At 41.5% G+C, this 26,955-nt stretch overlaps 2 protein-coding genes across 13 annotated transcripts in view; both read right to left on the bottom strand.

Annotated features, from left to right (window-relative positions):
* LOC135097240 (GTP-binding protein 10-like) overlaps window positions 1-26,955 on the bottom strand; it is a 50,009-nt gene that overhangs the window by 11,255 nt on the left and 11,799 nt on the right. For 3 of the 12 annotated variants that reach the window (XM_063999023.1, XM_063999032.1, XM_063999035.1), the window contains exons 1-9: window positions 22,301-23,374; window positions 18,949-19,097; window positions 10,818-10,985; window positions 10,430-10,521; window positions 9,936-10,062; window positions 7,944-8,182; window positions 6,492-6,615; window positions 3,778-3,986; window positions 2,937-3,034 (exon numbers count right to left, since the gene is read on the bottom strand). In XM_063999023.1, coding sequence (XP_063855093.1) covers window positions 3,026-3,034; window positions 3,778-3,986; window positions 6,492-6,615; window positions 7,944-8,138 — 537 coding nt within the window. In that variant the 5' untranslated portion in view covers window positions 8,139-8,182; window positions 9,936-10,062; window positions 10,430-10,521; ... (1 more) ...; window positions 18,949-19,097; window positions 22,301-23,374 and the 3' untranslated portion in view covers window positions 2,937-3,025. Of the gene's footprint in view, window positions 1-1,727; window positions 1,868-2,936; window positions 3,035-3,777; window positions 3,987-6,491; window positions 6,616-7,943; window positions 8,183-9,935; window positions 10,063-10,429; window positions 10,522-10,817; window positions 10,986-12,260; window positions 12,416-18,948; window positions 19,098-21,331; window positions 21,488-22,300; window positions 23,376-23,478; window positions 23,767-26,955 lie in introns of those variants that run through there. The other 9 variants (XM_063999024.1, XM_063999028.1, XM_063999029.1 and 6 more) reach the window with 9 other exon arrangements.
* Window positions 8,515-13,969, bottom strand: LOC135097235 (GTP-binding protein 10 homolog). Its single transcript, XM_063999020.1, has 6 exons — window positions 13,961-13,969; window positions 12,724-12,728; window positions 12,261-12,415; window positions 10,943-11,217; window positions 9,952-10,062; window positions 8,515-8,625 (listed from the first exon to the last, which is right to left on the bottom strand). Exons 1-6 carry the CDS (start codon window positions 13,967-13,969, stop codon window positions 8,515-8,517), a joined length of 666 nt encoding a protein of 221 aa, XP_063855090.1.

Below are 26,955 nucleotides of genomic sequence, written 5' to 3'. Positions count from 1 at the left end.
AATTGGTTTACCTCTTTCCTCCCTTCTCTCTGATCTCTAGATGTCTGCTGAAGTTAAGGGAGGAAAGGACCAGAGGATGGATCATAGTGCCACTTTGGCCATCACAACCGTGGATGGGGGTGCTCCTTCGGATGCTAGTAGACGACCCTCGGGTCATACAGAGAAGGAAAAATGTGCTAATGCATCCGTCAACTGCTGAGGAACACCCAATAATGAAACACACAAATCTGATGGCTTGTCAGTTGTCCGGAAACAACTTGGAGAACGTGGCATATCTAAAGAAGGTACGGAAATCATTATGGCCTCTTGGAAACCAGCAACAGGTAGACAATACAACACTCACATCAAGAGGTGGACACTCTTTTGTAGTAGAGGGAACATTAATCCCATTGCACCATCTATAGCAGATATATTAAACTTTCTGTCTCGTAACTTTCAAAGGAATGTGGGTTATGAAAGCATTAACACGGTGAGAGGGACTCTATCTGCAATAGGAATTATGGTGGAAGGCTGCAGAACGGGCAATCACCCACTTGTCAACAGATTTCTGCGGGGAGTCTTCAACTTACGCCCTTCTACACCCAGGTACGCAACGACCTGGGATGTGAAACTTGTATTACAAAAGATAAGACTCATGGAACCACTACACAGCCTAACACTGAAAGACTTATCGCTAAAAATGGTGATGCTGATGGCAATGACACAAGCAGCCAGGATCCAAACTTTGCACTTATTGTTGGTGAATATGGCATTTGGAGAAGAATCTGTTTCAGTTTTGTTAGGAGGTAACATCAAGCAATGCAGGCCAAAATTTAATGTTCGTACTATTGTATTTAAAGCTTATCCTCAGGATTACAGATTGTGTGTAGTTAAGGCTATGAAAGAATATATAGAAAGAACTGAGAGGCTAAGGACAGAATCTGGAAATGCAGATGGGAGACTACTCATAAGTTATATAAAACCCCATAGGGGTGTTTCTAAGGACATGGTGGCAAGGTGGCTTAAGACCATGTTATGTAAGTGTGGGATTGATACCAAGAGGTACACAGCAGGTAGTATTAGACCTGTGTCAGTGTCTAAGGCCAAGGCACTGGATGTGCCTATTGCCACCATCATGGCAAAAGCTGGTTGGACGCAGGAAGCCACATTTGCTAAATATTATAATAAGGATATACAAGGGGAAATAGACCCTTTTTCAAGAAGCAGTGCCAGGCTCAGTATAATGTAAGGTTTGAAATGTTATCAGCAGTAAAAATCATGTTCTATTTTCATAAATGACAATGGGGTTTTTGTAATAGGAACTTTTATTTACACCTATTTACAAAATGTGAAATTTGACAGAACCCTTTACATACAACACCCACATGACTTTAAAATCTCATGTGAACGGCACCATCTAGCAGACAAGTGATTTGCCAAAGTAAAATTACAGAAGTACATGAGACTTACCGTAGGTTAGTTGAAATGTGCTTCGGATTTTGCGAGGCACATCACGTCTGCTAGATGGTAGAGTTCACATGCCCTCCACTCCCTCCCTTTGTTAATTGATGATTCTTGGTTTACACAACAAAAATTCAAGGACTGCAAGGGTTGGGAGATAATATTTCATGTGGGTAGTTGTATCTTTAAAGACTGACTGTGTGGCAAAGTGTAGTGTATCTCATGTGAACTCTACCATCTAGCAGACGTGATGTGCCTCGCAAAATCCGAAGCACATTTCAACTAACCTACGGTAAGTCTCATGTACTTCTGTAATTATATGTAAAGCTGCACACTGTAAAAGTAGACTGAATCTTGTTGCCTCTAGTGTTTAGCTTCAGCCTGCTTCAATAGGGAGACTGCCTGCCTCTGTGTTTAGGACACTGCACTGTTCAAAAAGACATAAGCACAAAACTGTTATTTGTTAATGATGATTTATCAATATAAATAAAAGATATATACATTTTAATATTTCCAGTCTATTACTTTACTTAATTTTACTTAGAGAGAGAGAGAGAGAGAGAGAGAGAGAGAGAGAGAGAGAGAGAGAGAGAGAGAGAGAGAGAGAGAGAGAGAGAGAGAGAGAGAGAGAGAGAGAGAGAGAGAGAGAGAGAGAGTCTTCGAATTATAAAGTTGGCAGCAAAAACAATGACAAAATTTTCAAGTGTCAATCAACATCCGCATGCCATCCAATCACTGTATCACTTAGCCTTGCTCTCAGGTGATTAAAAAATGATCACGAGGAAAACAATAATAATAATTTAGTTTTACTCCTTAAGAAAACTGCAGAAACAAACCTATCACTCATGTAAACTCACTCATGTGGTTCTTCCATGGACCACATGCCCCTCCTTTTTTTATTTATTTTTTTTGTTTATTTGTTTTCATGATTTATCTAAAGGATAATAGCTAGATATTATTACTGTTTCTTTATTCATATATATATATATATATATATATATATATATATATATATATATATATATATATATATATATATATATATATATATATATATATATATATATATATATATATATATATATATATATATATATATATATATATATATATATATATATATATATATATATATATATATATATATATATATATATATATATATATATATATATATATATATATATATTTTTTTTTTTTTTTTAATTAGCTTAGGGCAAAGCTGACCAAAAAGGTGATTACAAATATTTTTAGTGCAAAATTTTATGTGATGGCAAGATTTAAGGGTGCACCATTAAAAGAAGGAAGGAGGCAGCAGGCACAGCTTCTACATCAGCTATGCATACACCAACTGCAGTTACTTGGACACACTGCAAACTGAATGCAAACTGAACACAACTCCAACAAGATAGAAGCAAACATTCTGACCACTACAACATCATACTTCAAAGGTAAATATTAGCTAATAAATTCTGTTCCAACTTTTGCATACTTACATTTCTCAGTGACCAGTTTCTCTAGAATGAGTCCATAGAAACCCTCCAAGGAAGCTTTGAAGTGAGTTGTGCTGGCTTTGGTTTCTGGTTCAAATATCCTGGAAAAGAAAAAAAAAGCAGTCAGGTGGATCTGGTCTCTGGTTCAAGGAAAATCAGTTCATATCAACTAACTTTGGTTTCTGGTTCAAATATCATCTAATGGAAAATAAGCTATCAGCTAACTTTGGTATCTGGCTCAAATATCATGTAAAGGAAAAAAGTATCAGTCTTGCACCACTGAGAAACACTGACTGATAGAAGAAGTGTTCAGAAAACTTTACACCCACAATGACAACTGGAGCAAGGTTCTTCAAAGTAAGGGAGCCTCCCTGCACTATGCACAATAACTAAGCATGTATAACACCAATATAAGTATGGTTGGGTGGCCATTTTTGTTGTGATATCAAAGCACAGAGCACACCACCTCCTCGGTTTGGGTAACCCAAATCACCCGAGTCACCCGAGTCATGCAAAGAGAGCGTTCAGTTGAGAACTGGGTGACCCGGGTAACCCAAGTCACTTAACTTAACGCACCCCTGGTCTCTGACATGGAAGCTGTGGCCATTCCAAGGAAAATCAGCAAAATACCTCATCAGGTCCCCCAACTAGCAGAGACAAAATGCCAGAGGCACCTCTGCTTAGGAGGATCCTGAGGAGGGATTGGAGCAATAGGACAAGATGCAGATATGAGACTGTGATTGGAGGAGCCCAATGGAGAAGAGAGGATGACAACATAAGCAGAAGGATTAGAGGTCAGGAACAAACACATAACTAACAAAACACATGTTTGAGTGCAGCTCACCTCTCCCACTCCTGAGCAGCCTGACCTCCTGACAGTCACCAAGTCAAAAGCAAGGTCAGCAGGGTTCCTGAGGGTCTGGACCATGAGGTGGGGGTGTCCCAGGATGGTCACCAGCTGGGATGCCTCAGACAGTGGAATGGAGATGTTTACAAAGTTATCCCATGAGTTCTCTGTGAGTTTGGCACCACAGGAGCAACACAACACATAGTCTGTGAGGAACAGCAGTTGTTAGCACCACCCAGGAACACCACCACTCACCAGTCAAAAATCATGGTCAGTACTCATTATCCCAAGAGACATTCTATTTTACCAGTCAAATACATAAAGTCACCCATCACACACCTTCAATCACCAGTCACCAGTCACACTCCTCAGTCACCACTCATCAATCAAGATCCTCATCATTACTCACTATCCTAAATGACATCCTAAGTCACCAGTCTACTCTGAAATTCTTAGTCACCAGTCTCCAGTCAATAGTTAATAGTCTGACATCCTTAGTCACCATTTTGACATTCCCAGACGTCAGTCATCAGTCCAGTGATTATTACTATGACTGTCACTTGAGACTCTCTTATGAACAGAATGCATGCATCAAAATGTCTTCATATGAAACGTCACTTAGTGCAGAAAGGCATTAAAAACATTTTCAATTTATAGGAAAGATTCACATGTAAGTGCAGGAATCAAAGATGAACATGAACACGCTTTACAAAATACTGGAATGGTAGCAATGTTCCCTCCCACAGTAGGTTGACCAGGTAATGAATGTGTTACACAGGCTGTGATATCATTCCATCATACAGGAAATTCTTTACAAAAGAGAGGACTTTACTTTGGAGAATGCTTCACTAAATATAATGAGCTCATTACTCTCACTTCAAAAGCCAGTGAGGCTTATTTCGTGAAAAGACAAAGGCAAAAATTCTTTCATCTATTTCATTTACTTAAACTAAGATAGAAAATATATTCTGTCCTTTTTCAGTAACAATAAGAAACACTAGTCTTTAGTAATTCCTAGTGAAGGAGAGTCACTGCACTACTACTGGGACGACTCAACCACAAGAGGCGTCATGATTCCAGTTTTCATTTTCAATATTATGTTTCATTTTCAATGTTATCCTTGACTTGAATTATTGCTGACACATTTTTGTTTCCGGAAGGTTTAATACTCAGTTTTCCTGTTGATATGAAAAAAAAAAAACTGTTTGGGGAAAGTTTAATTAATATGGTGATAGAAAATATCTTAAATATATTTGAGGAAGTGTCAAGAACATTATGAGAGCACCAGTCAGCAGCCACATTAGAAGGGAAAGAGGCTCAGGGTGTGACTTCCAGATCACCTCGGCCTGCACTGACTGTAAATATAGCAGGATTTATATCCTTACAAGACACTTGACCCTGTAAGACAACTATACTCTATTCAAGAAATTTATAAATACATTCCCTCCTACTAGGTGGTGGCATGTCAGGCTCTGGACTCATCTCTACTGGCTGATGACTTCCTGGACCATGGTGGGTTTACCCTGAATTTGGTGACTTTCAGGCACTGTCTTCCACAGCCTCCCACAGCCCAAACACCTCAATAATTCCCTTATTAATTCTTACACCTCCATAATTTCTTCTTCTTGATATCTTTTCCCTAGTCTCTATAGAGTCATTGTTCTTGCCAGCTCTCCTCCAAGCATAGTCATATATATTTTCCTTTGACAATTGTTTCTGTCTCAAGTCCTTCCTTACACAGTCTATCCATATAAGGTTTAGTTTTCCTCTTGCTCTCCTGCCTTGCACCTCTATCTCCATCACACTTCTCCTGACATATGACTCTTTCCTTCTCTTCACATGGCTAAAACACTGCAGCCTTTTTTTCCTGTGTCCTTTGAAATATCTCCACTAGTTTTACATTTTCTTCATATCCAAGCTCCAAATTAATGACCCATGTATCTATCTGTCCATCTGTCCATATACCAGGTTGGCAATCCCACACAGGGTGGCCCAGACAAAGCACCATCCGCTCATACACACATCATTCACACTCTTAGTCCTATCAGCCCCTAATGGAGAGGCTATTCACCTAATATAGTATAAAATAACTATAACAATCTCAGTGCCACATAATCAGTTGGCTTGGTGCTTCAAACACAGAATATTAAACCAACAGGAATGAAGGAGTAAATGAGATGAAAAGATAATGATAAAAGATGTCTCTACTCTCTTCCTCCCTCAGGTCTTTACTTAGGGAATATAACAAGGATGACATGAGCAAAATCCTTAGGTTCAGTGATCAGGATAGGACAAGAAATAGTGGGTTCAAGCTTGATAAAGCTAGCTTTAAATGAGATACAAAGGAAAAAGTTTTCAAATATAGTGGTTGATGAATAGAACAGACTCAGTAATCTGGTTGTTAGTGCTGAGTCGTTAGGAAGCTTTAAAAGAAAACTAAACAAACTTGTGGAAGGGGGTGATGGGTGGAAATAGGCAGGCATGTTTCATACAGGCATTGTCATGTTAAGGACTGATGGCTGCCTGCAGCTTCCCCTATTTTCTTATGGCTGTTAATGTCCTGTCAATATGGAGCTTTTAAAAGAAAACCAGATAAATTCAGGTATGGGGATGATAGTAGAAATCAGAAGGCATTTCTAACAGGAAATGCCAACTGTGGGTTGATAGATCCTTGCAGCTTCCCTTGTATTCTTATGTTCACATGTACTCACCCTCCATCCTCTTAATGTTGTGAAGGAGTTCCTGCAGGCAAGACTCAGCATTGGGAGAGTCCATCTTATTCACCATAAGGAGTGCTGGCTTACTCAGCAGGTCAGGTGAATACAGCTCCAACTCCTGTGTGTACAGGTGTGGAGGAGTAAGTACAAAGGAATATAAATGAAGGAAAAAGAGCAGCAGATTTCTTGGCCCTTATGAGACTTTGTGGTAAGATGCAAAGGAACAGGAAAAAAAGAGCAGTGGATTTCATGGGCCTCATGACGATGCCTGCGATAAGGTACAAATTAACTCAAGAGGTAAAAGAGTAGATCTGTTGGCCTTTTTTTTGGGGGGGGGAGAGGGATGTTTGTCATAAACTACACTAATTAAAGTAAAGATGAAGTGTGTGTGTGTGTGTGTGTGTGTGTGTGTGTGTGTGTGTGTGTGTGTGTGTGTGTGTGTGTGTGTGTGTGTGTGTGTGTGTGTGTGTGTGTGTGTGAAGGGTAAGTGCATGACAGGCTGTCCCTGTGATGTCATGCCTTGGGGCAGTGGTTTCCAACCTTTTTGAATTCTTGCCCCCCCTTCATTAAATGACAAGTTCCTTGCACCCCCTCCACTCTGGTTTAAATACTGCTATTTACTGTCATAGTCGGCACAAGTCAGAGATAAAAAATTATACAATACATAATTATGTATGTATACCAATTATGTATTCCATCAGAATCAATAATGTTGACATATAATCATCTACTAAGTAATTTTTCTACTTTATGAAGTGCTTACGCCCCCCCTGGCAGCCCTTCGTGCCCCCTTAGGGGGCCACGCCCCACAGGTTGGAAACCACTGCCTTGGGGCATCATGCAAACTCTGAGACACTGGTCTGGAGACAGGATGAGGCAGGATGAATCAACCAGGAGAGGGTTTCACAGGAGATCACGTCTTTGTCAGGACTCACAGAAACATGAGTCTGACATGTTACCACTCAGGCCAAGGTGGTCATCATGACCCGAGTGGATTTTGGTTGACCGACTGTCCTGTCACTGCCACAAAGACTCGGCTTCCAACATGACTCAAACTTGGGATCACAAATTCACATCCATGTGTTTACCAGCAGGGTGTGTCTGACATCCCCAAGGAAGCCACAAGCCAGACACTCATTGTAGGCTACATGTCAACACTGTACAGAGTTTCCCCAAGTCATGATAGAGTTCTGTTCCAACATCATGTCATAAATTGATAAAAACAGAATCAAAACTAAAACATTTTGTCCCCATACAACCATAAATGCACAGAATCAGTATTAAGAGCACAAGCAAATAACTCTCCTATTAGTTAGAATGAGAGTAAAGCTGCCAATCAACACAAAGCAACAGCAAGTCAAAACAGTAAACACACAGACATCACATTCACCCAAAGTTCCTCAGCCCCACACACCCCTGCAGGGCACTGGGCACCCACACACTCACCCTGTTGACCAGCATGACATTCTCGGTGGGTGAGCGGTATGGCTGTTTGGGTGACAGCCGGAAGCCGTTGATGTCCACCACAAAGAGGAGGAAGTGTGTCCGCTCCACGTGGCGCAGGAAGCGGTGCCCCATCCCCACGTTGGCCCAGGCACCCTCAATGAGTCCTGGCAGGTCAGCGATGGTCAGCCGCCGCATGTCACTGTACTCCACCACACCCAGGGTCAGCTGCAGCGTCGTGACTGGTGGAGGGAACAAAGTATAACGTTAGAAATTTAAATGATGAGTTATTTCAAGAGAGCAGCATACAATTAGGCTTATAATGTGCTGTTTTGTTTCTCTTCAGTTGATTTTGCATTTTGTGTTTGTCTGATATGTTGTATCTGTACTATTTTAATAATAATAATAATAATAATAATAATAATAATAATAATAATAATAACAATAATAATAATCTATTTATCTATCTATCTATTGTTACAAGTTCCTAGTTAACCAAAGTTGGAGTCAGGTCATGAGCTTGGGATGAATTGTGGCTGGCCAATGGAAATGTACATGCCAGGCCCAGGTGGACTTAACCTAAGCCCAGGTCGGGGGTAAAGCTGACAGATATTCTTGGTGGGCTGTAGTGAGCTGTGTTGTGCCTCTGCTTGGGAGTGGTGGGTTTGCTTGTAGCTGCTACACTCTATGCAATGGATAAGTACATGTACCTTCAGTTTTCATGATACTTGTCTTGGTTTATTCAGTGAGAGCAGTTATGTTATTTAATGCTGCTTTGTGGTGGTGGTTTTGGTGAAGTGCTTTGTGGTTTGTCAGTGATTATCAACCATGGTGAGTTTATGGTGTATGTTATTATTTCCTGTTGGAGGGAGGAGTGTATTGGTGACAAGTGGAATAACAAGTGACTGTTGCTAGTCTAGTAGTGAATCATGAGAGTACTTAATCTGTTTGTCAAACTGCTGTGATGTAACATCTGCTGGCCTGTCTATCCCTTCATTTTTCAATAGGCAGCTTTGTTTGCTATAAATTGTTCAATATATTAAGATAAAGTTTACAAGCACTTGATTTCCTTTTACCCCTGACCTGAGTTATGCAATGGATGATGTTCTTGTCTTAAAGTGAACATAACAACCTTGAGTCAGGTTATCCAAACTTGCTTATTCACTTGGCCAACTGCCTCCATCTCATAATATTATCTATGCTGATAAGGAGAAATAATGTGTAATAATAATAATAATAATAATAATAATAATGATAACAACAATAATAATCTATCTAAATAAAATAAAATTCATAAAATAAAATAAAATGTACTACTACTACTACTACTACTACTACTACTAATAATAATAATAATAATAATAATAATAATGATAATAATAATAATAATAATAAAAATAATAATACAGATTTCATTGAATTATTTTTTTATATGCTTCTCCTCTAATTAATTCCTGTATTCAGTTTTATTACATGCATGTCATGTTTATGAAGCAATACTTGTACCTAAAAAAGTACTTTCTACATAACTTTCATGAGCCCAAGACAGATTAGCAAAGTAGAGGCATGAAAAATATTCATAGTTGTCTAGTCTTGGGAATGGTTCTCTGTTTCCTTGGGCAGGCTGTGGCTCAGAGGCAGGAGATGAAAATGATGAATTGTATGAACTATGGGAATACTTCTAGACTGAAGTGTGGTGACAGACAGACAAACATATTTATGGACAAAGAGAGAGAGAGAGAGAGAGAGAGAGAGAGAGAGAGAGAGAGAGAGAGAGAGAGAGAGAGAGAGAGAGAGAGAGAGAGAGAGAGAGAGAGAGAGAGAGAGAGAGAGAGAGAGAGAGAGAGAGAGAGAGAGAGAGAGTACAAATAGTGAGAAGACATGAAACAGTATAAAGTAAAGGCAATGAGCAGTGCAGTCAAAAAATCAAGCAAACATGAGGCAGAGTGAAGTGGAGATGATGTGAACAAGGAGAGAGAGGTGCAGAATACTCACAAGGGTAGCTGGCCACCTTGGGTCTGGCCCTGGAGATGGCCCACAGCAGTGTGGACTTGCCAGCATTAGGGAAGCCCACCAGACCCACATCGGCCAACAGCTTCAGTTCCAGCTTCACAATGTGTCCCTGTGGATGCGGGAACATAGGAACATGAGAACACATCATCAAAAGGGATAGTGCAAGAAGCCAGCAGGTTTGTACATAGTTTTTCTCACCCCCACAGCTGCTAACTTTGCACAGGTGCCTTATCTGTCCATGCACAGAGTACATTTTGCATGTATGAGAGGAGGTTTCCATTTCAAGACACTTGTCCTCCAATTATTGATGATCCTTTTTGACCTCTCTTTAGGGACTGGCATTCTAGTGAGCCTTTTTTTTCCTTTTTAACCTTTTGTTGCTGTTGGCCAGTGACCCACTTACATGAAAACAAATAAATCAATAAATAAATAAACCAAGGAAGTGCCAGTGTTCCTGATGCCCCACCAGTACCCACCTGTCCCTTCTGCCCATTGTACTGGTTGCTGGGGTTGCTGCCCTGCCCACCTCAAGCCACCAACACCTTGTCCCCTGCACAGTTTATCTCACCTGAAAAAATAAATAAATAAATAAAGGAAGAAAAGATAAAAATCACATCTTAACTTAGGGAAATATTTCTACTGATTACAGCTTAACTATCCTACACACACACACATACACACATACACACTAACAACTGATTACTGAGTCCATTCCATTCATCCACCAGTCTATTTCAGAACCAATTCCTTCCTATCAATAAAAAAAAGTTTTCCTAACAAGAGATCAAAGAGAAAATAAAGACAGGGTGAAAAAGGAAAAGGGTGAGAGTGCCATCAGGAAAAAGGTGAGAGTGGCATCCTCACCCAGCAATTTCTGGTGCTGCTCGAGCCAGACGGTGGTGCCGGTAGGGACAGGAATGGTCAGCTCAGCGCCAGCCTCCCCTCAGATGCGATACTTGCGACTGTCCATGCCAGCTGCCCCAACCCACCGCTGGTCTGGCCGAGCCTTGCACAGCTTCAGCAGACTGTGGCCTGTGGGGGGAAAGAGACAGACAGAGAGAGCAGGGTAAGAGGGATGTGGTCTGTGAGAAGGAGAGCAGGGTGAGAAGTGGTCTGTGAGAGGGAGAGCAGGGTGAGAAGTGGTCTGTGAGGGAAAGCAGGGTGAGAAGTGGTCTATGAGAGGGTGAGCAGAATGAGAAGTGGTCTATGAGAGGGAGAGCAGGGTGAGAAGTGGTCTGAGAGGGAGAGCAGGGTGAGAAGTGGTCTGTGAGAGGGAGAGCAGGGTGAGAAGTGGTCTGTGAGAGGGAGAGCAGGGTGAGAAGTGGTTTGTGAGAGAGAGCAGGGTGAGAAGTGGTCTGTGAGAGGGAGAGCAGGTGAGAAGTGGTCTGTGAGAGGGAGAGCAGGGTGAGAAGTGGTCTGTGAGAGGGAGAGCAGGGTGAGAAGTGGTCTGTGAGAGGGAGAGCAGGGTGAGAAGTGGTCTGTGAGAGGGAGAGCAAGGTGAGAAGTGGTCTGTGAGAGGGAGAGCAGGGTGAGAAGTGGTCTGTGAGAGGGAGAGCAAGGTGAGAAGTGGTCTGTGGGAGGGAGAGCAGGGTGAGAAGTGGTCTGTGAGAGGGAGAGCAGGGTGAGAAGTGGTCTGTGAGAGGGAGAGCAAGGTGAGAAGTGGTCTGTGAGAGGGAGAGCAGGGTGAGAAGTGGTCTGTGAGAGGGAGAGCAAGGTGAGAAGTGGTCTGTGGGAGGGAGAGCAGGATGAGAAGTGGTCTGTGAGCGAGAGCAGGGTGAGAAGTGGTCTGTGAGAGGGAGAGCAGGGTGAGAAGTGGTCTGTGAGAGGGAGAGCAAGGTGAGAAGTGGTCTGTGGGAGGGAGAGCAGGGTGAGAAGTGGTCTGTGAGAGGGAGAGCAGGGTGAGAAGTGGTCTGTGAGAGGGAGAGCAAGGTGAGAAGTGGTCTGTGAGAGGGAGAGCAGGGTGAGAAGTGGTCTGTGAGAGGGAGAGCAAGGTGAGAAGTGGTCTGTGGGAGGGAGAGCAGGGTGAGAAGTGGTCTGTGAGCGAGAGCAGGGTGAGAAGTGGTCTGTGAGAGGGAGAGCAGGGTGAGAAGTGGTCTGTGAGAGAGAGCAGGGTGAGAAGTGGTCTGTGAGAGGGAGAGCAGGGTGAGAAGTGGTCTGTGAGAGGGAGAGCAGGGTGAGAAGGAAGTTTGCAAGCCTCATTCCCTGTCATAACAGTGTTTAAATGCCATGCCTCACTTCCTGTCATAACAAATATAGTCTCTCTATGTCACTTCCCATCACAACAGACACAGTGTCTCCGTGCCTCACCTTCCTTCCCCTCCACATACACGTCACCCCCTGCGCCACCCACTCCCCTGAGGCACAGCAGACCCATGCCCCCCGCTCCACCCCGCACGTGCAGCCGCAAAACATCCACAAACTTGCTGCGTACGCTCTTCATCTTATCCCAGTGCTCATACCACCTGGATGGGAAAACTGCTTTAGGAAATTGCTATAGGTACATTCCTATATTTTCTGGAGCAGAGTAAGTAAAATATATTGTTATGGGTATCTTTCTACCTTCTCTGGAGTAAAAAAAAAAAGAAAAAAAAGTAAAATCTATCTATTTATCTATATACAGCAGCAGCAGCAGCAGCAGCAGCAATAATAATCTATCTATCTTTCTGTATACCAGACTGGTAATCACATATGTAGTGGCTCATACAAAGCAACACACACACACACACACACACACACACACACACACACACACACACACACACACACACACATGGACTGCAAGAGAAGAAAACCCAGTTAAATCTGAGAGATGGAAAGGAAGGAATTGGTAAGGAAAATTATTACAATGGTTCAAGATGAGGAACAGGGACTGGAACAAGAAGTGGAAGAGGCACATAGAATTGGAAAATATAGTGAGGGAGGTAAAAGACCATTAAAAGTGAGAATGAGATCCCAAGTTGCAATACAGCAGATCCTAGTGAGAACTGGGAAGCTGGCTGAAAGTTCAGAATACAGGAATATTTGGGTAAAAAGAGATACGAACTTGGGAGGGAAAAAGAGCGGGACCTGAGAAATGAAGCTAAGGAAAAAACAACAGAAGGACAGAGACCGAGAAGAGGAAATTTTATTGGAAGATACTAGATATGACACTGAAGAAATGGTATACTTGGGAAAGGGAACAAGTACTAAAAGAACCACAGCAGCAGACGGAGAAATTACAAGTGGTGGGGGAAGCAGTACATTAAGAGTAATTTATACAAACATAGATGGGTTACTCTCAGGTGTACTGGAAGTGAGAGATTACCTAAAGGAAAGTAGACCAGATGTGTTGTGCCTAACTGAGACAAAGTTAAAAGAGGAAGTCCACTTAAGCTTTAAGGAGGAGAGATATAATTACTAGAGGAGAGATAGAAAGGGAAAAGGAGGAGGAGGAGTACTGATAATACTTCGAGATGATATATATGTGGAAGAAGTGCAACGTGGAGATGGTATGGTGGAGGTGATAGGTATAACAATCAGGACTAGTGGAAGAGAGAGGAGGAGGATCATATTAATGTACGTGCCACAACACAAGGAAATGCAAAAGGAAGTGTTGAAGTGCCTAGACAACATGATAAGGAAGGACAGTAAAATACTACTAGTGGGAGACTTTAACCGCAAAAATGTCAGCTGGGAGGAGATGGAAGTTAATGGAAATGCTGGACAGTGGAGTGAAGAAACACTACAGTTAGCTATGTTGAATACAATGGACTGATGGGTGGAGGAATTTACAAGATACAGAGAGGAGGAGGAACCATCTGTGTTAGACCTGGTGTTCACAAAAAAAAAAGAGCCCTGTCCAAACATTAAATGCTTAACCCCAATGGGAAAAAGTGACCATGTGGTGTTAGAAGTGGTACTGCAAGACTGGGAGGTTCTAGCATGTAAGGAGTATTATAAAAATGGGAGATTAAATCACGCAAAGACAAATTTTGCAGAGTTAAGAAAATTCTTTGGAAGAGACTTACGGAAGGCATGAGAGTGCAAGAGAAATATGAAACATTCTTGAAGAAGTACAATGAGGGTGTGCAGAAGTATGTACCTATATAAAAAGTAAGGAGGAACAAACATATTTGGTATAATGGCAGATGTGCACAAGCTGAGAAGAGAAAGGATATAGCTTGGAAAAACTGAAGAAGCAAAGAAATGAAAAGAATAGAGAGCAGTATAAGGAGGCAAGGAATAAATATGTTAGAATAAGAAGAGAGGAGAAACAACTTGAAAAGGATGTGGTAAAGAAATGTGAAGAAGACCCCAAGCTTTTTTTACAGGTATATCAATGGAAAGATGACAAACAGAGACACCATTGACAAGATAGTAAAGGGAGAAAGGATATATCAAACAGTGGAACAGATGAGTGAAATTATGAATGAGAGTTTTAGGTCTGTGTTCAATGTGGAAGCAAATTTTATAGAACCAAATGAGGAAGTGTGGTGGGAGGGGTTACGGGAAGTCTTGGTGCAAAAAACATGAAATTGGCAAATTGTTAGGAGAGTTGGATGTCAGGAAAGCATTGGGGCTTGATGGAGTATTAGGTTGGACACTAAAGGAATGTAGAGAACAAGTGGTGGAGCCAATTTGGGATGTGATTAACAGCTCACTGATAGAGGGAAAAGTACCAAAGGAGTGGAAGAGGGCAAATATAGTGCCAATACACAAAGGAGGAAAGAGGACTCAGCCACTAAATTATAGACTGGTGTTGCTAACTAATGTTATAGGCAAGATCTGTGAAATGTTTTTTTTTTTTTTTTTATGTAGGAAGGACACTGGCAACAAAAATCTAATAAAAAAAATCCCCACTGAAATGTCAGTCACATAAAAGGGTCAAAGCAGTGGTCAAAAATTGATGAATAAGTGTCTTGAAACCTCCATCTTGAAGGAATTCAAGTCATAGGAAGGTGGAAATACAGAAGCAGGCAGAGTTTACCAGAGAAAGGGATGAATGATTGAGAATACTGGTTAATTCTTGCGTTAGAGAGGTGGACAGAATAGGGGTGAGAGAAAGAAGAAAGTCTTGTGCAGCGAGGCCGCGGAAGGAGGGGAGGCATGCAGTTAGCAAGATCAGAAGAGCAGTTAGCATAAAAATAGTGGTAGAAGACAGCTAGAGATGCAACATTGCAGCGGTGAGAGAGAGGCTGAAGACAGTCAGTTAGAGGAGAGGAGTTGATGAGACGAAAAGCTTTTGATTCCACCCTGTCTAGAAGAGCAGTATGAGTAGAACCCCCCCAGACATGTGAAGCATACTCCATACACGGACGGATAAGGCCCTTGTACAGAGTTAGCAGCTGGGGGGGGGTGAGAAAAACTGGCGGAGACGTCTCAGAACACCTACCTTCATAGAAGCTGTTTTAACTAGAGATGAGATGTGAAGTTTCCAGTTCAGATTATAAGTAAAGGACAGATCGAGGATGTTCAGTGTAGAAGAGGGGGACAGTTGAGTGTCACTGAAGAAGAGGGGATAGTTGTCTGGAAGGTTGTGTCGAGCTAATAGATGGAAGAATTGAGTTTTTGAGGCATTGAACAATACCAAGTTTGCTCTGCCCCAATCAGAAATTTTAGAAAGATCAGAAGTCAAGCGTTCTGTGGCTTCCCTGCGTGAAATGTTTACCTCCTGAAGGGTTGGACGTCTATGAAAAGACGTGGAAAAGTGCAGGGTGGTATAATCAGCGTAGGAGTGGATAGGACAAGAAGTTTGATTTAGAAGATCATTAATGAATAATAAGAAGAGAGTGGGTGACAGGACAGAACCCTGAGGAACACCACTGTTAATAGATTTAGGAGAAGAACAGTGACCGTGTACCACAGCAGCAATAGAATGGTCAGAAAGGAAACTTGAGATGAAGTTACAGAGAGAAGGATAGAAGCTGTAGGAGGGTAGTTTGGAAATCAAAGCTTTGTGCCAGACTCTATCAAAAGTTTTTGATAAGTCCAAGGCAACAGCAAAAGATTCACCATAACCTCTAAAAGAGGATGACCAAGACTCAGTAAGGAAAGCCAGAAGATCACCAGTAGAGCGGCCTTGACGGAACCCATACTGGCGATCAGATAGAAGGTTGTCATGTGATAGATGTTTAAGAATCTTCCTGTTGAAGATAGATTCAAAAACTTTATATAAGCAGGAAATTAAAGCAATAGGATGGTAGTTTGAGGGATTAGAATGGTCACCCTTTTTAGGATCAGGCCGAATGTAGGCAAACTTCCAGCAAGAAGGAAAGGTAGATGTTGACAGACAGAGCTGAAAGAGTTTGACTAGGCAAGGTGCAAGCACGGAGGCACAGTTTCAGAGAACAATAGGAGGGACCCCATCAGGTCCATAAGCCTTCCGAGGATTTAGGCCAGCGAGGGCATGGAAAACATCATTGCCAAGAATTTTAATAGGTAGCATGAGGTAGTCAGAGGGTGGAGGAGAGGGAGGAACAAGCCCAGAATCGTCCAACGTAGAGTTTTTAGCAAAGGTTTGAGCGAAGAGTTCAGCTTTAGAAATAGATGTGAAAACAGAGGTACCATCTGGTTGAAATAAAAGAGGGAAAGAAGAAGCAAAGTTATTAGAGATATTTTTGGCTAGATGCCGGAAGTCACAAGGGGAGTTAGATCTTGAAAGGTTTTGACACTTTCTGTTAATGAAGGAGTTTTTGGCTAGTTGGAGAACAGACTTGGTATGGTTCTGGGCAGAAATATAAAGTGCATGAGATCCTGGTGATGGAAGGCTTAAGTACCTTTTGTGGGCCACCTCTCTATCATGAGAACAAGCTGTGTTAAACCAAGGTTTGGAAGGTTTAGGACGAGAAAAAGAGTGAGGAATGTACGTCTCCATGCCAGACACTATCACCTCTATAATGCGCTCAGCACACAAACATGAGTCTCTGACACGGAAGCAGTAGTCATTCCAAGGAAAATCAGCAAAATACCTCCTCAGACTAGCAGAACCAAAACGCCAGAGGCACCTTCGTTTAGGGGGATCCTGAGGAGGGATTGGAGCGATAGGGCGAGATACAGATATGAGATTGTGATCGGATGATCCCAACAGAGAAGAAAGGGTGACAGCATAAGCAGAAGGATTACAGGTCAAGAATGTTGGGCGTATCTCCAAGACGGTCAGGAATACGAGTAGGGCGTTGCACCAATTGCTCTAGGTCATGGAGGATAGCAAAGTTGTAGGCTAGTTCACCAGGATGGTCAGTGAAGGGAGAGGAAAGCCAAAGCTGGTGGTGAACATTGAAGTCTCCAAGAATGGAGATCTCTGCAAAAGGGAAGAGGGTCAGAATGTGCTCCACTTTGGAAGTTAAGTAGTCAAAGAATTTCTTATAGTCAGAGGAGTTAGGAGAGAGGTATACAGCACAGATAAATTTAGTTTGAGAGCGACTATGTAGTCATAGCCAGATGGTGGAAAACTCAAAAGATTCAAGAGCGTGGGCACGAGAGCAGGTTAAGTCATTGCGCACATAAACGCAGCATCCAGCTTTGGATAAAAAATGAAGATAGAGAAAGTAGGAGGGAACAGAAAAGGGGTTACTGTCAGTTGCCTCAGACACCTGAGTTTCAGTGAGGAAAAGAAGATGAGGTTTAGAAGAGGAGAGGTGGTGTTCTACAGATTTAAAATTAGATCTTAGACCGCAAATGTTGCAGAAGTTAATGAAGAAAAAGTTGAGGGGGGTGTCAAGACACTTAGGGTCGTCGACAGAAAGGCAGTCCGACCTGGGGACATTTATGGTCCCCTCCCCAGATGGGGACTCCGAGGCTGGTGTAGGAGTCGCCATGATAATTTTGAAATTTTTGAGTGAAGAGTGTGTGTGTTATTAGGTGCTTGTAGTTTTGTGTGGAGGAAGAGAGTTGTCTTTAGAGGACAGGCTGTGACTGGCCCCTTGTGTTGTGAGACACAAAGTGAAACGTTCAGTGAGGTCACAGCTGGGTTTAATGATAAGTTCACAGCACCCCCTGAACAGTGCTGCACACCTCACTGGGAGTAATTATCATTTCGGCAGGTGTCCACTGCCTCCTCCTCCACTGACATGATGTTCTAGGGACTTGTGGTGAGGCCAGACATGTGAAGGTGTCTTGGCCTCCAATCTGAGCAGCCACTCTCTCTTCCCTCACAGAAGACCTGCTTTTGACACCAGCATACAAACACCACACCTAACACTCTCCACCACTCCACTGCAACACTCGGACAGCCTCACCTATGGTCTGACCATTTTATCCTCAGCATTTGGGTATTGTCCTTTCCGGGGATTTCCCATCCTGTGGTGCTGCTAAACTTTTACCAACACACACCTTATGTCAGATACTTACTACTACAACATTAAATGGAATTGTAGTATATATACACTGTAATGACATAAAAATGTAATATATGTCATTGTGTTTCGCAAACGCCACAATACTTGGCAATATTTCCTCCAGGCGTTGTCACGTTTCTTTGAGTGACTCAGTCAGTTAGTCAGTGACTCAGACTCAGTCTGTCAGAGTGACCCTGTCAATCCATCGGTCACTTCCTCTCACACAGCACATGAAGAGAGAGAGAGAGAGAGAGAGAGAGAGAGAGAGAGAGAGAGAGAGAGAGAGAGAGAGAGAGAGAGAGAGAGAGAGAGAGAGAGAGAGAGAGAGAGAGAGAGAGAGAGAGAGAGAGAGAGAGAGAGAGAGAGAGAGAGGTGTTGGAAGCAAGGTTATCTCTGACACCTAGGGTCTAATTTTCCCATTATAAAGTGTGGCAGTGCCACAGGCTGGGAAATCCCCAGAAAGGACAAGAGGTAAACAGTCAGGATGAAATGGTGAGACCATACCTAATTAAGCCACAATGTACTCACTGAGGCCTGTAGGGCAGGTCAACTACTCAGTGGTATCTTAGTCTTAGTGTGTACCATCCACAGTAAATGTATTGTTTCTATAACCAAGACTCTACCCCATAGCAGGAGTTTTCCCACATGGTACACAAAGCTACACCTGCTTGCTTGCTCACCTCATATATTTAAAAGGATGAGGTGCAGACAAGAGCCGTGTCTGCTAACACTGCCACACGCTGCATCGTGGGAGCAGACCAGCTCAGGCTTGATGCATAGACAGCAGACTGGACTAAGCTTTTCTCCTCACTCCCTTGCTCTTGAATGCCTGTAATAATAATGTATGCTTTAATCAACTCTTTCAATAATAATTCAAAGCTTTAAGTACAATACATAATGGGAGCAAACAAGCTGAGGCTTAATGTGCAGACAGCAGACTGGACTCAGCTTTCTTGCTTATTCCCTGGCTCTTGAATACCTGTAATAATAACATGTGCATTAATCAACTCCTTCAACATCAATTCCAAACACTAAACACACTGCATTATCACATTACAAAACATCTGGATTAGTACATACTACTGGACTAAGCTTTCTTCCTCACTCCTTTGCTCCTGAGTGTCTGTAATACTGTAATAATGTAATAATATGTACAGTAAAATCCCTCTCATCCGGCAGCTTTAAGTATCCGGCACATTTTTCCCCGGGCCTTAAAATCAATAAAAAATCAATGTGTACTCATAAAATCAATTAAAATTCCTGCGCGAGGCATACTTTGTCCCCTCGCCACCAGAGAGCACTGCTTCACGCCACCCGCGGCCCACTACACTGTGTTTACTCAGTGACTCAGACCCGCGTGTGCACTGTTTATCGCCTGATGCCTTCATCATGCCTAAAGTTGTAGAAAAGAGGAAATGTGTTGTGCTTACACTTAAGCAGCTGATCAGATCAGCTGCTGATTAAGATCAGCTGATCTTTGTTATGGTAGGATGCGTGAGTGTAGGGTGGTGATTGTGTACATAATTTCACTTCTATTCAAGTATCCAGTAATATTCAAGTATCCGGCATGTCGGCGGTCCCGTTGATGCCGGATAAGAGGGATTTTACTGTACCTTAATTAGCTCTCAGCAACAACTCCAACCACTTAGGGCACTGTGCACAATCTCTGCAAGCATCAACAAGGAAAGAAAAGAATAGATTTCAAAGTTATATCCAGTATGATGTTTAGAAGTGGCTGTCACAAACAAGACAAAAAGAACTTGAAAATACATTTTATAATATTTAGATGTGACTGTCACAAGGTAGAGAAAAAACAGAATGGATTTTCACATTTCTAACCAGTATAATGTGTAGATGAGGCTCTCACAGGATAAACAAAAGAATGAAAACAATAGATTTGTAGTTTTTTGGCCAATATAATATTTAGTAGTGGCTGTCAGAAGAAAGAGAAAGGAATTAAAATAATGTATTTTCACATTTCTATTAGGTATAATGTTTAGATGTGGCTGTCACAAGGAAGACAAAAAGACTAAAAAATAGATATTTAAATTTGTATCCAGCACATTATAACATTCAGCTGTGGCTCTCACAAGGAAGGGAAAAAAATAATGAATAGATTTTCACATTTCTGGCCAGTATAATGTTTGGAAGTGGGTGTCAAACAAAATAGAATGCCTCAGGGAGGAAAAATGTGTTGAATACCAGTGAAGGGTGAATGGAGTGAAGGAATACAGGAATGGCCATGGGGAGGATCAAACACAGCATGCAATTTGTCATGGAGAAAGACTGGCAGGAAACAAGATGACTACACCCCACATTAATCAACTCTTTCAACAGTAATTCATATGCACTGTATGTAGTCATTGCATGCATCCATAATGTAGAGAAAACAATTTTTCAAGTGAATACATCCTCAAATTCCTAGCCAGTATAATGCTTAGATAAAGCTGTCACAAGACAGAGAAAAGAATTAAATAGATTATGAAATTCCAAGCCAATACAATGTTTAAAGCTGTCACAAGAGAGAGAAAAGAATTAAATACATTATCAAATTCCTAGCAAGTATAATATTTAGATAAAGATGTCAGGAGAGAGAAAAGAGTTTCACATTTGTAGCCAGTGTAATGTTTAGATGTGGCTGTCACAAGAAAGAGAAAAGAATTACAGGAATAGATCTTCACATTTGTAGCCAGTATAGTGTTTAGATGTGGCCCTCATAATGAACAGAAAAAAATGAAAAGATGCTAAATAACAGAAAAGAGTTAATGGTACAAAGAAATATAGGAGTGGCCAAGAGCAGAATCAAAGACAGCCTTCTAATTCATCACACTGAAAGAATGGCAGGAAGTAGGATGACCATTAAGCACACTGTTAAAAGCATTCTTCTCTCATCAGGATTATTTTCAAAGATCACAGAGATGATTAGCTGGGTTCAATATTTTTTTCTCTCTTTATCTATCATTAGGATCATGACATAAGCAAAAACATTAAAAATCAGGATGGGTTGAAGCCCCAAGAATAGTAAGAGAGAGGAGTGAGCCTCTTAACATAGCAACTGTTTACCAGCAGCAAGTATTGTAGATACGGGATGAGAGATGAGGGTTGTGGCCTGGCTGTAACAGTGTGTGGCACATGAGCCTCAGTCCTACCCAGAGATCAGTCACCATGAACCATGAGCTCTTAACGTAAGGGAGTGGCTGGCTGGACAGCAAGATAACTCCTCAAAACCCTAATAACTTCCAGCAGCACCAGCGCACAACCCTGGGCAAATAACAGTGAAAGACAGGGAAATGTGAGTGATTATTAGAGACAAGTGATCTCCTTGGAAGGAAGTTATCACCCACAGGAATCAGTTTTGCCCCTAATTATGTTTGCAACATATATGAATGACATGAATGATGAATCAGTAAAAGTTTCTTTGCCTACAATGCTAAACTCATGAGACAAGTGAGTGTACAGGACAATTGTGAAATACTGCAACACCTTAATAAAAATTGGAAATGGAGCTGCACATGAGAAATAGAATTCAATGTCAACAAATTCAGTGTAATGGAGTTTGGAAAGAGCAAGCAAAGGATTTCAAGGGAATATAAACTTGAAGGAGAGATTATACAGAAATCAAAGTCAGGGAGATCTCTAGGAGTATTCGTATCAGACAACACGTCACCTGAGAAACACATAAATAAAATTGTTGGAGAGACTTACAAGCTAATGAGAAAAAAACAAGAGTGGCATTTATCCACATGGATGAAGAAAGGGTAAAGAAAGTGACCATCACTCTGATGAGGCCAAGGCTGGAATATGCAGCAACAGTGTGCTCACAAAGCACAACAAATAACATCCAAGTAGCTTTCAAAGAAAACATTACTAATTCCTTGGATCCCACACATTACTTTTAACTTATGCTTGGCCTTTCTCCACTAAAATACAGATAAACTGATTTTTTAAAGAATCCAGCATTTATTTTTCCTGTGCACATACAATAGCTGCCCATCATAACATTCCACTGTGCTGCCAGGCTGCCTCACTCACCTGGCATGGCAGTACTGAAGCAGAGATGCAGCGCTGGCAACTCATACCACCAGGGTGCAGGACCCAGCCAGGAGGGACCCAGATTCTCCATCACTGACCAAAATTTCATCTTCCCAGCAACACAAAATTTCATCTTTCCCTTCCCAGCAACACAAAATTTCTTCTTCCCCTTCCCAGCAACACAAAATTTCTTCTTCCCCTTCCCAGCAACACAAAATCTCTTCCTCCTCCTGTACAGCAATACAAAACCTTCTCCTCCTCCTCCTCCTGTAATACCACCTTAGTTAATAAGATCCTAATTTTAAGCGTATATTTATCACATTTTATTTTTTATTCAGTACAATATAAATTTAGTCCTAACTGGATTATTAATAAACCATTTATGATTATTATTTGTCAATGCATCAGTGTAGCATCAAAACATTACTACACCCTGCCTGCTCATGTTTGTTTGTTATCAACAAGGAACACAAGTCAGTCCTTTGCTCTGCCAAACATTACTTCCATGGACTGCCATACCTGCACATTTGACAGAGAGAGAGAGAGAGAGAGAGAGAGAGAGAGAGAGAGAGAGAGAGAGAGAGAGAGAGAGAGAGAGAGAGAGAGAGAGAGAGAGAGAGAGAAGGGTGAGTGAATTAGGTTAGTTTAGAAAGCCAAATTCGTGATTTTTGCTTCTCCATACGAAAAAAATTAATTTCTTTTTCGTGGCTGTTAGACGGTTCATGTTTCTAATAATACTGTTGTGCCCACCCCTCATTCCGGGCGGGCGTGTTATCCACGCGGGCACAGGTCAAGAAACTAGAGCAGCGGGGGCCTCAAATAAGTCACACTATAAACGCCGGGACAACACACACACACACACACACACACACGAGGCCGGGGCACAGCCGGGGCACAAGGAAAAACACGGGCACTATTTCCTGGGTTTATCGACAAATCCTCCGCAAGTACACTGCTTTACAAGTTTACAGGGGCACCACAAGCCTCCCAGGGCACTCAACAGGCAGGGAAACACTTCCAAAGCAGGCAGGCACACGCTGGCCTCCTCTCTAGCCACGCGTCTCCCCTCTCTCCCAGTGCTGCCACCTCCACAGTGCTACCACCCGCACCCATACCCCTGGTGTAACAATACCGAAAAAAAAGAGATTGAGACATGTGTCTGTAAGAGTACTACTTACTCTGACAGCTTCCCTTGCGTCCTTATGTCCTGATAGACGGATGCCTGGAAAAGACACAATCCTCTTTTCTTACGACCAGTTTTGCCTTGTACCGCCTCTCAGGCCATCCAATCCTTGCTTCTCAAGTTCAGCTTCTTGTAGGGAAGATTAGTTCATTCAGCGGCGCTTCCTTCATGTTTCTCTTCATTACTGTGTTCCTTGTGTCTTCTCTTTCACTATCTATATAATATTCTCCCAGTGTTTCCCTCCTCACGGCCTCTCAGTCAGGTGATGATGTAAACAAACATCTACGGCTGATCGCTGGCACGTGCAAGGGACACAGGAAACCTGCATTTTTCACCCATGACTCGTGTATTTATTGGATCAGACCGTTTTAAAGACGGCATTAAATTATTTATACAACTTGGTCTCCCACAGGTTAATGTACGCTCTGCACCACGCTGTGTATATTGTCACTCTGCCCTTCATTTATTTATTTTTTTTCATCCCAATTTGTTCTGTATTATATTACATTATGAATTTATTTATTCGTTTCTATTTTCTACTTTTTCCCTCATAATTTCTTCTCTATTATATTTCATTTGGTCTCTCTCTCTCTCTCTCTCTCTCTCTCTCTCTCTCTCTCTCTCTCTCTCTCTCTCTCTCTCTCTCTCTCAAGAGATAAAAATAAATAAATTAAACAAATTCCTTATTAATTAACATATATTTGTGTGTTTCTTTTCTTTATGATCAAAAATATTTGAAACTTTTGCCTGGGAAATAAATCATTACGAAAACAAACAAGATAGAAAGTAAAGCAAGTTACAAAAATAGGAAATTGATTAAAAAGTTTACAGTTTCTTGAGAATAATATTGAAATGACATTAGCATTTTCATCTGACAGATACACTGGGTTCAGTTAAGTTAGGCTAGGCTAGATTAGGCTAAATTAGGCTTACAAAACTTTCGTTCTTTAATTTAATTGGTCATTCATTTTATATATAAAATTATTTTATTTATTAATTTTACGTAGGAGAGTCACTGATCAATGGCAACGAGAGGCAGAGAGTTAACTCTTGCAATTGAGAGGAGGACAGAATAGTGGTGATTGATTGAGAATACTGGTTAACTCTTGCATTAGAAAGGTGGACAGAATAGTGGTGAGAGAAAGAAGAAAGTCTTGTGCATGTGCTTGTGATAGCGAGAGAGAGGCTGAAGACAGTCAGAGAGAGAGAGAGAGAGAGAGAGAGAGAGAGAGAGAGAGAGAGAGAGAGAGAGAGAGAGAGAGAGAATAGTACATATTGTACATACTGTCTTCAGCCTCTCTCTCGCTATCACAAGCACATGCACAAGACTTTCTTCTTTCTCTCACCACTATTCTGTCCACCTTTCTAATGCAAGAGTTAACCAGTATTCTCAATCAATCACCACTATTCTGTCCTCCTCTCAATTGCAAGAGTTAACTCTCTGCCTCTCGTTGCCATTGATCAGTGACTCTCCTACGTAAAATTAATAAATAAAATAATTCTATATATAAAATGAATGACCAATTAAATTAAAGAACGAAAGTTTTGTAAGCCTAATCTAGCCTACTCTAGCCTAGCCTAACTTAACTGAACCCAGTGTATCTCCTCTCTCCTTCTCCTCCCTCCAACACTTGAATACCGCATTGCTAATTTACATAAATTTCCTGCTAATTAGGCCAGGTGTGATAATAGTAGCAGTAAAAGTAGGAGTAGTGGTAGTAGTAGTAGTAGTAGTAGTAGTAGTAGTAGTAGTAGTAGTAGTAGTAGTAGTAGTAGTAGTGAAAAAAAATTTTGATATAAAAAAGTACCGTTTTCTTTTTCTTCCATTTCATATAATCACACTCACACACACGTATCGTACGTTAATGGGCAGCCTCTCACTCTCTCTCTCTCTCTCTCTCTCTCTCTCTCTCTCTCTCTCTCTCTCTCTCTCTCTCTCTTTGTGTGTGTGTGTGTGTGTGTGTGTGTGTGTGTGTGTGTACGGATTCAACTTCTCCAGTCAAAAATACGAGAGAGAGAGAGAGAGAGAGAGAGAGAGAGAGAGAGAGAGAGAGAGAGAGAGAGAGAGAGAGAGAGAGAGAGAGAGAGAGAGAGAGAGAGAGAGAGAGAGAGAGAGAGAGAGTTAAACTGACGAAATTCAATACAGATTTATCTCCTCTTCCTCCTCCTCCTCCCTTTATAACAAGAAGTATACATATCTCGGATCATTACCCTCCTCCTCCTCCTCCTCCTCCTCCTCGCCAGGTAATAAGAGGTGATTACTCTCTAATTAGACAGGTAAGTGTGTGTTCGTTACCTGGGGATCTCATTTGCTGGTGGTGGTGGAATTAACTGCAAAATTACTACTACTACTACTACTACTACTACGAATAATAATAATAATAATAATAATAATAATAATAATATGAAGAAAAATAAAAAAGACAAAATATTTCATTTATTATTTTCTCCTCTTCCTCCTCCTCCTCCTCCTCCTCATCTTCCTTAGCAAACTTTAAGTAACCTCCAAATAAGGAGTACAGGGTTTACAATATCACCTCCTCCTCCTCCTCCTCCTCCTCTTTTCTTCTTATTTATCACACTTCCTCCTTATCAATCTTCCTCTTCCTCCCCTTCTTCTCACTTTATTTCCTCCTTCCTCTCTTCCTCCTCATTCGTCTCCAAGAGGAGGAGGAGGAGGAGGAGGAGGAAACAGGAAGGAAAAAGATGCCAGAGAGAGAGAGAGAAAGAAAGAGAGAGAGAGAGAGAGAGAGAGAGAGAGAGAGAGAGAGAGAGAGAGAGAGAGAGAGAGAGAGAGAGAGAGAGAGAGAGAGAGAGAGAGAGAGCGCTCAATAATTTTATCATATTACGAGGAGGAAAAAAATAATAAACACACACTGGCGTATTTTCCATAATTCCTTTCTCTCTCTCTCTCTCTCTCTCTCTCTCTCTCCTCTCTCTCTCTCTCTCTCTCTCTCTCTCTCTCTCTCTCTCTCTCTCCCCTAGGACATGACGCCAGGTGGCCGCCTTGTTGCCACGAGGGGTGAGGTCAAACCCTCCACACCCTTTGTCTCCTCCAGACGCCACCCCTGGCCGTGACCTGACCCGCCCACTAACCACACACACACACACACACACACACACACACACACACACACACACACACCAGTCACACATCATGTTTATGTCTGTCTGTCTGTCTGTCACCCTGTCTGTCTATCTATTTGCCTGTCTGTCTGTCTGTCTGTGTGTGTGGGTATGTATGTATGTATGTATGTATGTATGTATGTATGTATGTATGTATGTATGTGTATATTCTCATTTACAAACCTAAAACATTATTATTATTATTGTTATTATTATCATTACTATTTAATAATATTTATTACTATTTATTATCTATACTATTTAATAATAGTAATAATAATAATAACAATAATAATAATAATGTTTTAGGTTTGTAAATGAGAATATACACATACATACGTACATA

This window comes from Scylla paramamosain, unplaced genomic scaffold (assembly GCF_035594125.1).
Source record: "Scylla paramamosain isolate STU-SP2022 unplaced genomic scaffold, ASM3559412v1 Contig15, whole genome shotgun sequence".
Classification (NCBI taxonomy): domain Eukaryota; kingdom Metazoa; phylum Arthropoda; class Malacostraca; order Decapoda; family Portunidae; genus Scylla; species Scylla paramamosain.
Note: the sequence above shows the minus strand (reverse complement) of the source record. Positions and strands in the feature narration are given on the sequence as shown.

What these genes read in the sequence shown, in the direction of transcription:
- LOC135097235 (XM_063999020.1), bottom strand. An exon ending in GTATGTGGAGGGGAAGGAAG is followed by an intron (nt 11,218 to 12,260) that starts GTGAGGCACGGA and finishes TCCCTCTCACAG; the next exon opens with ACCACTTCTCACCCTGCTCT. An exon ending in AAGGCTCGGCCAGACCAGCG is followed by an intron (nt 10,063 to 10,942) that starts GTGGGTTGGGGC and finishes CCGCATCCACAG; the next exon opens with GGACACATTGTGAAGCTGGA.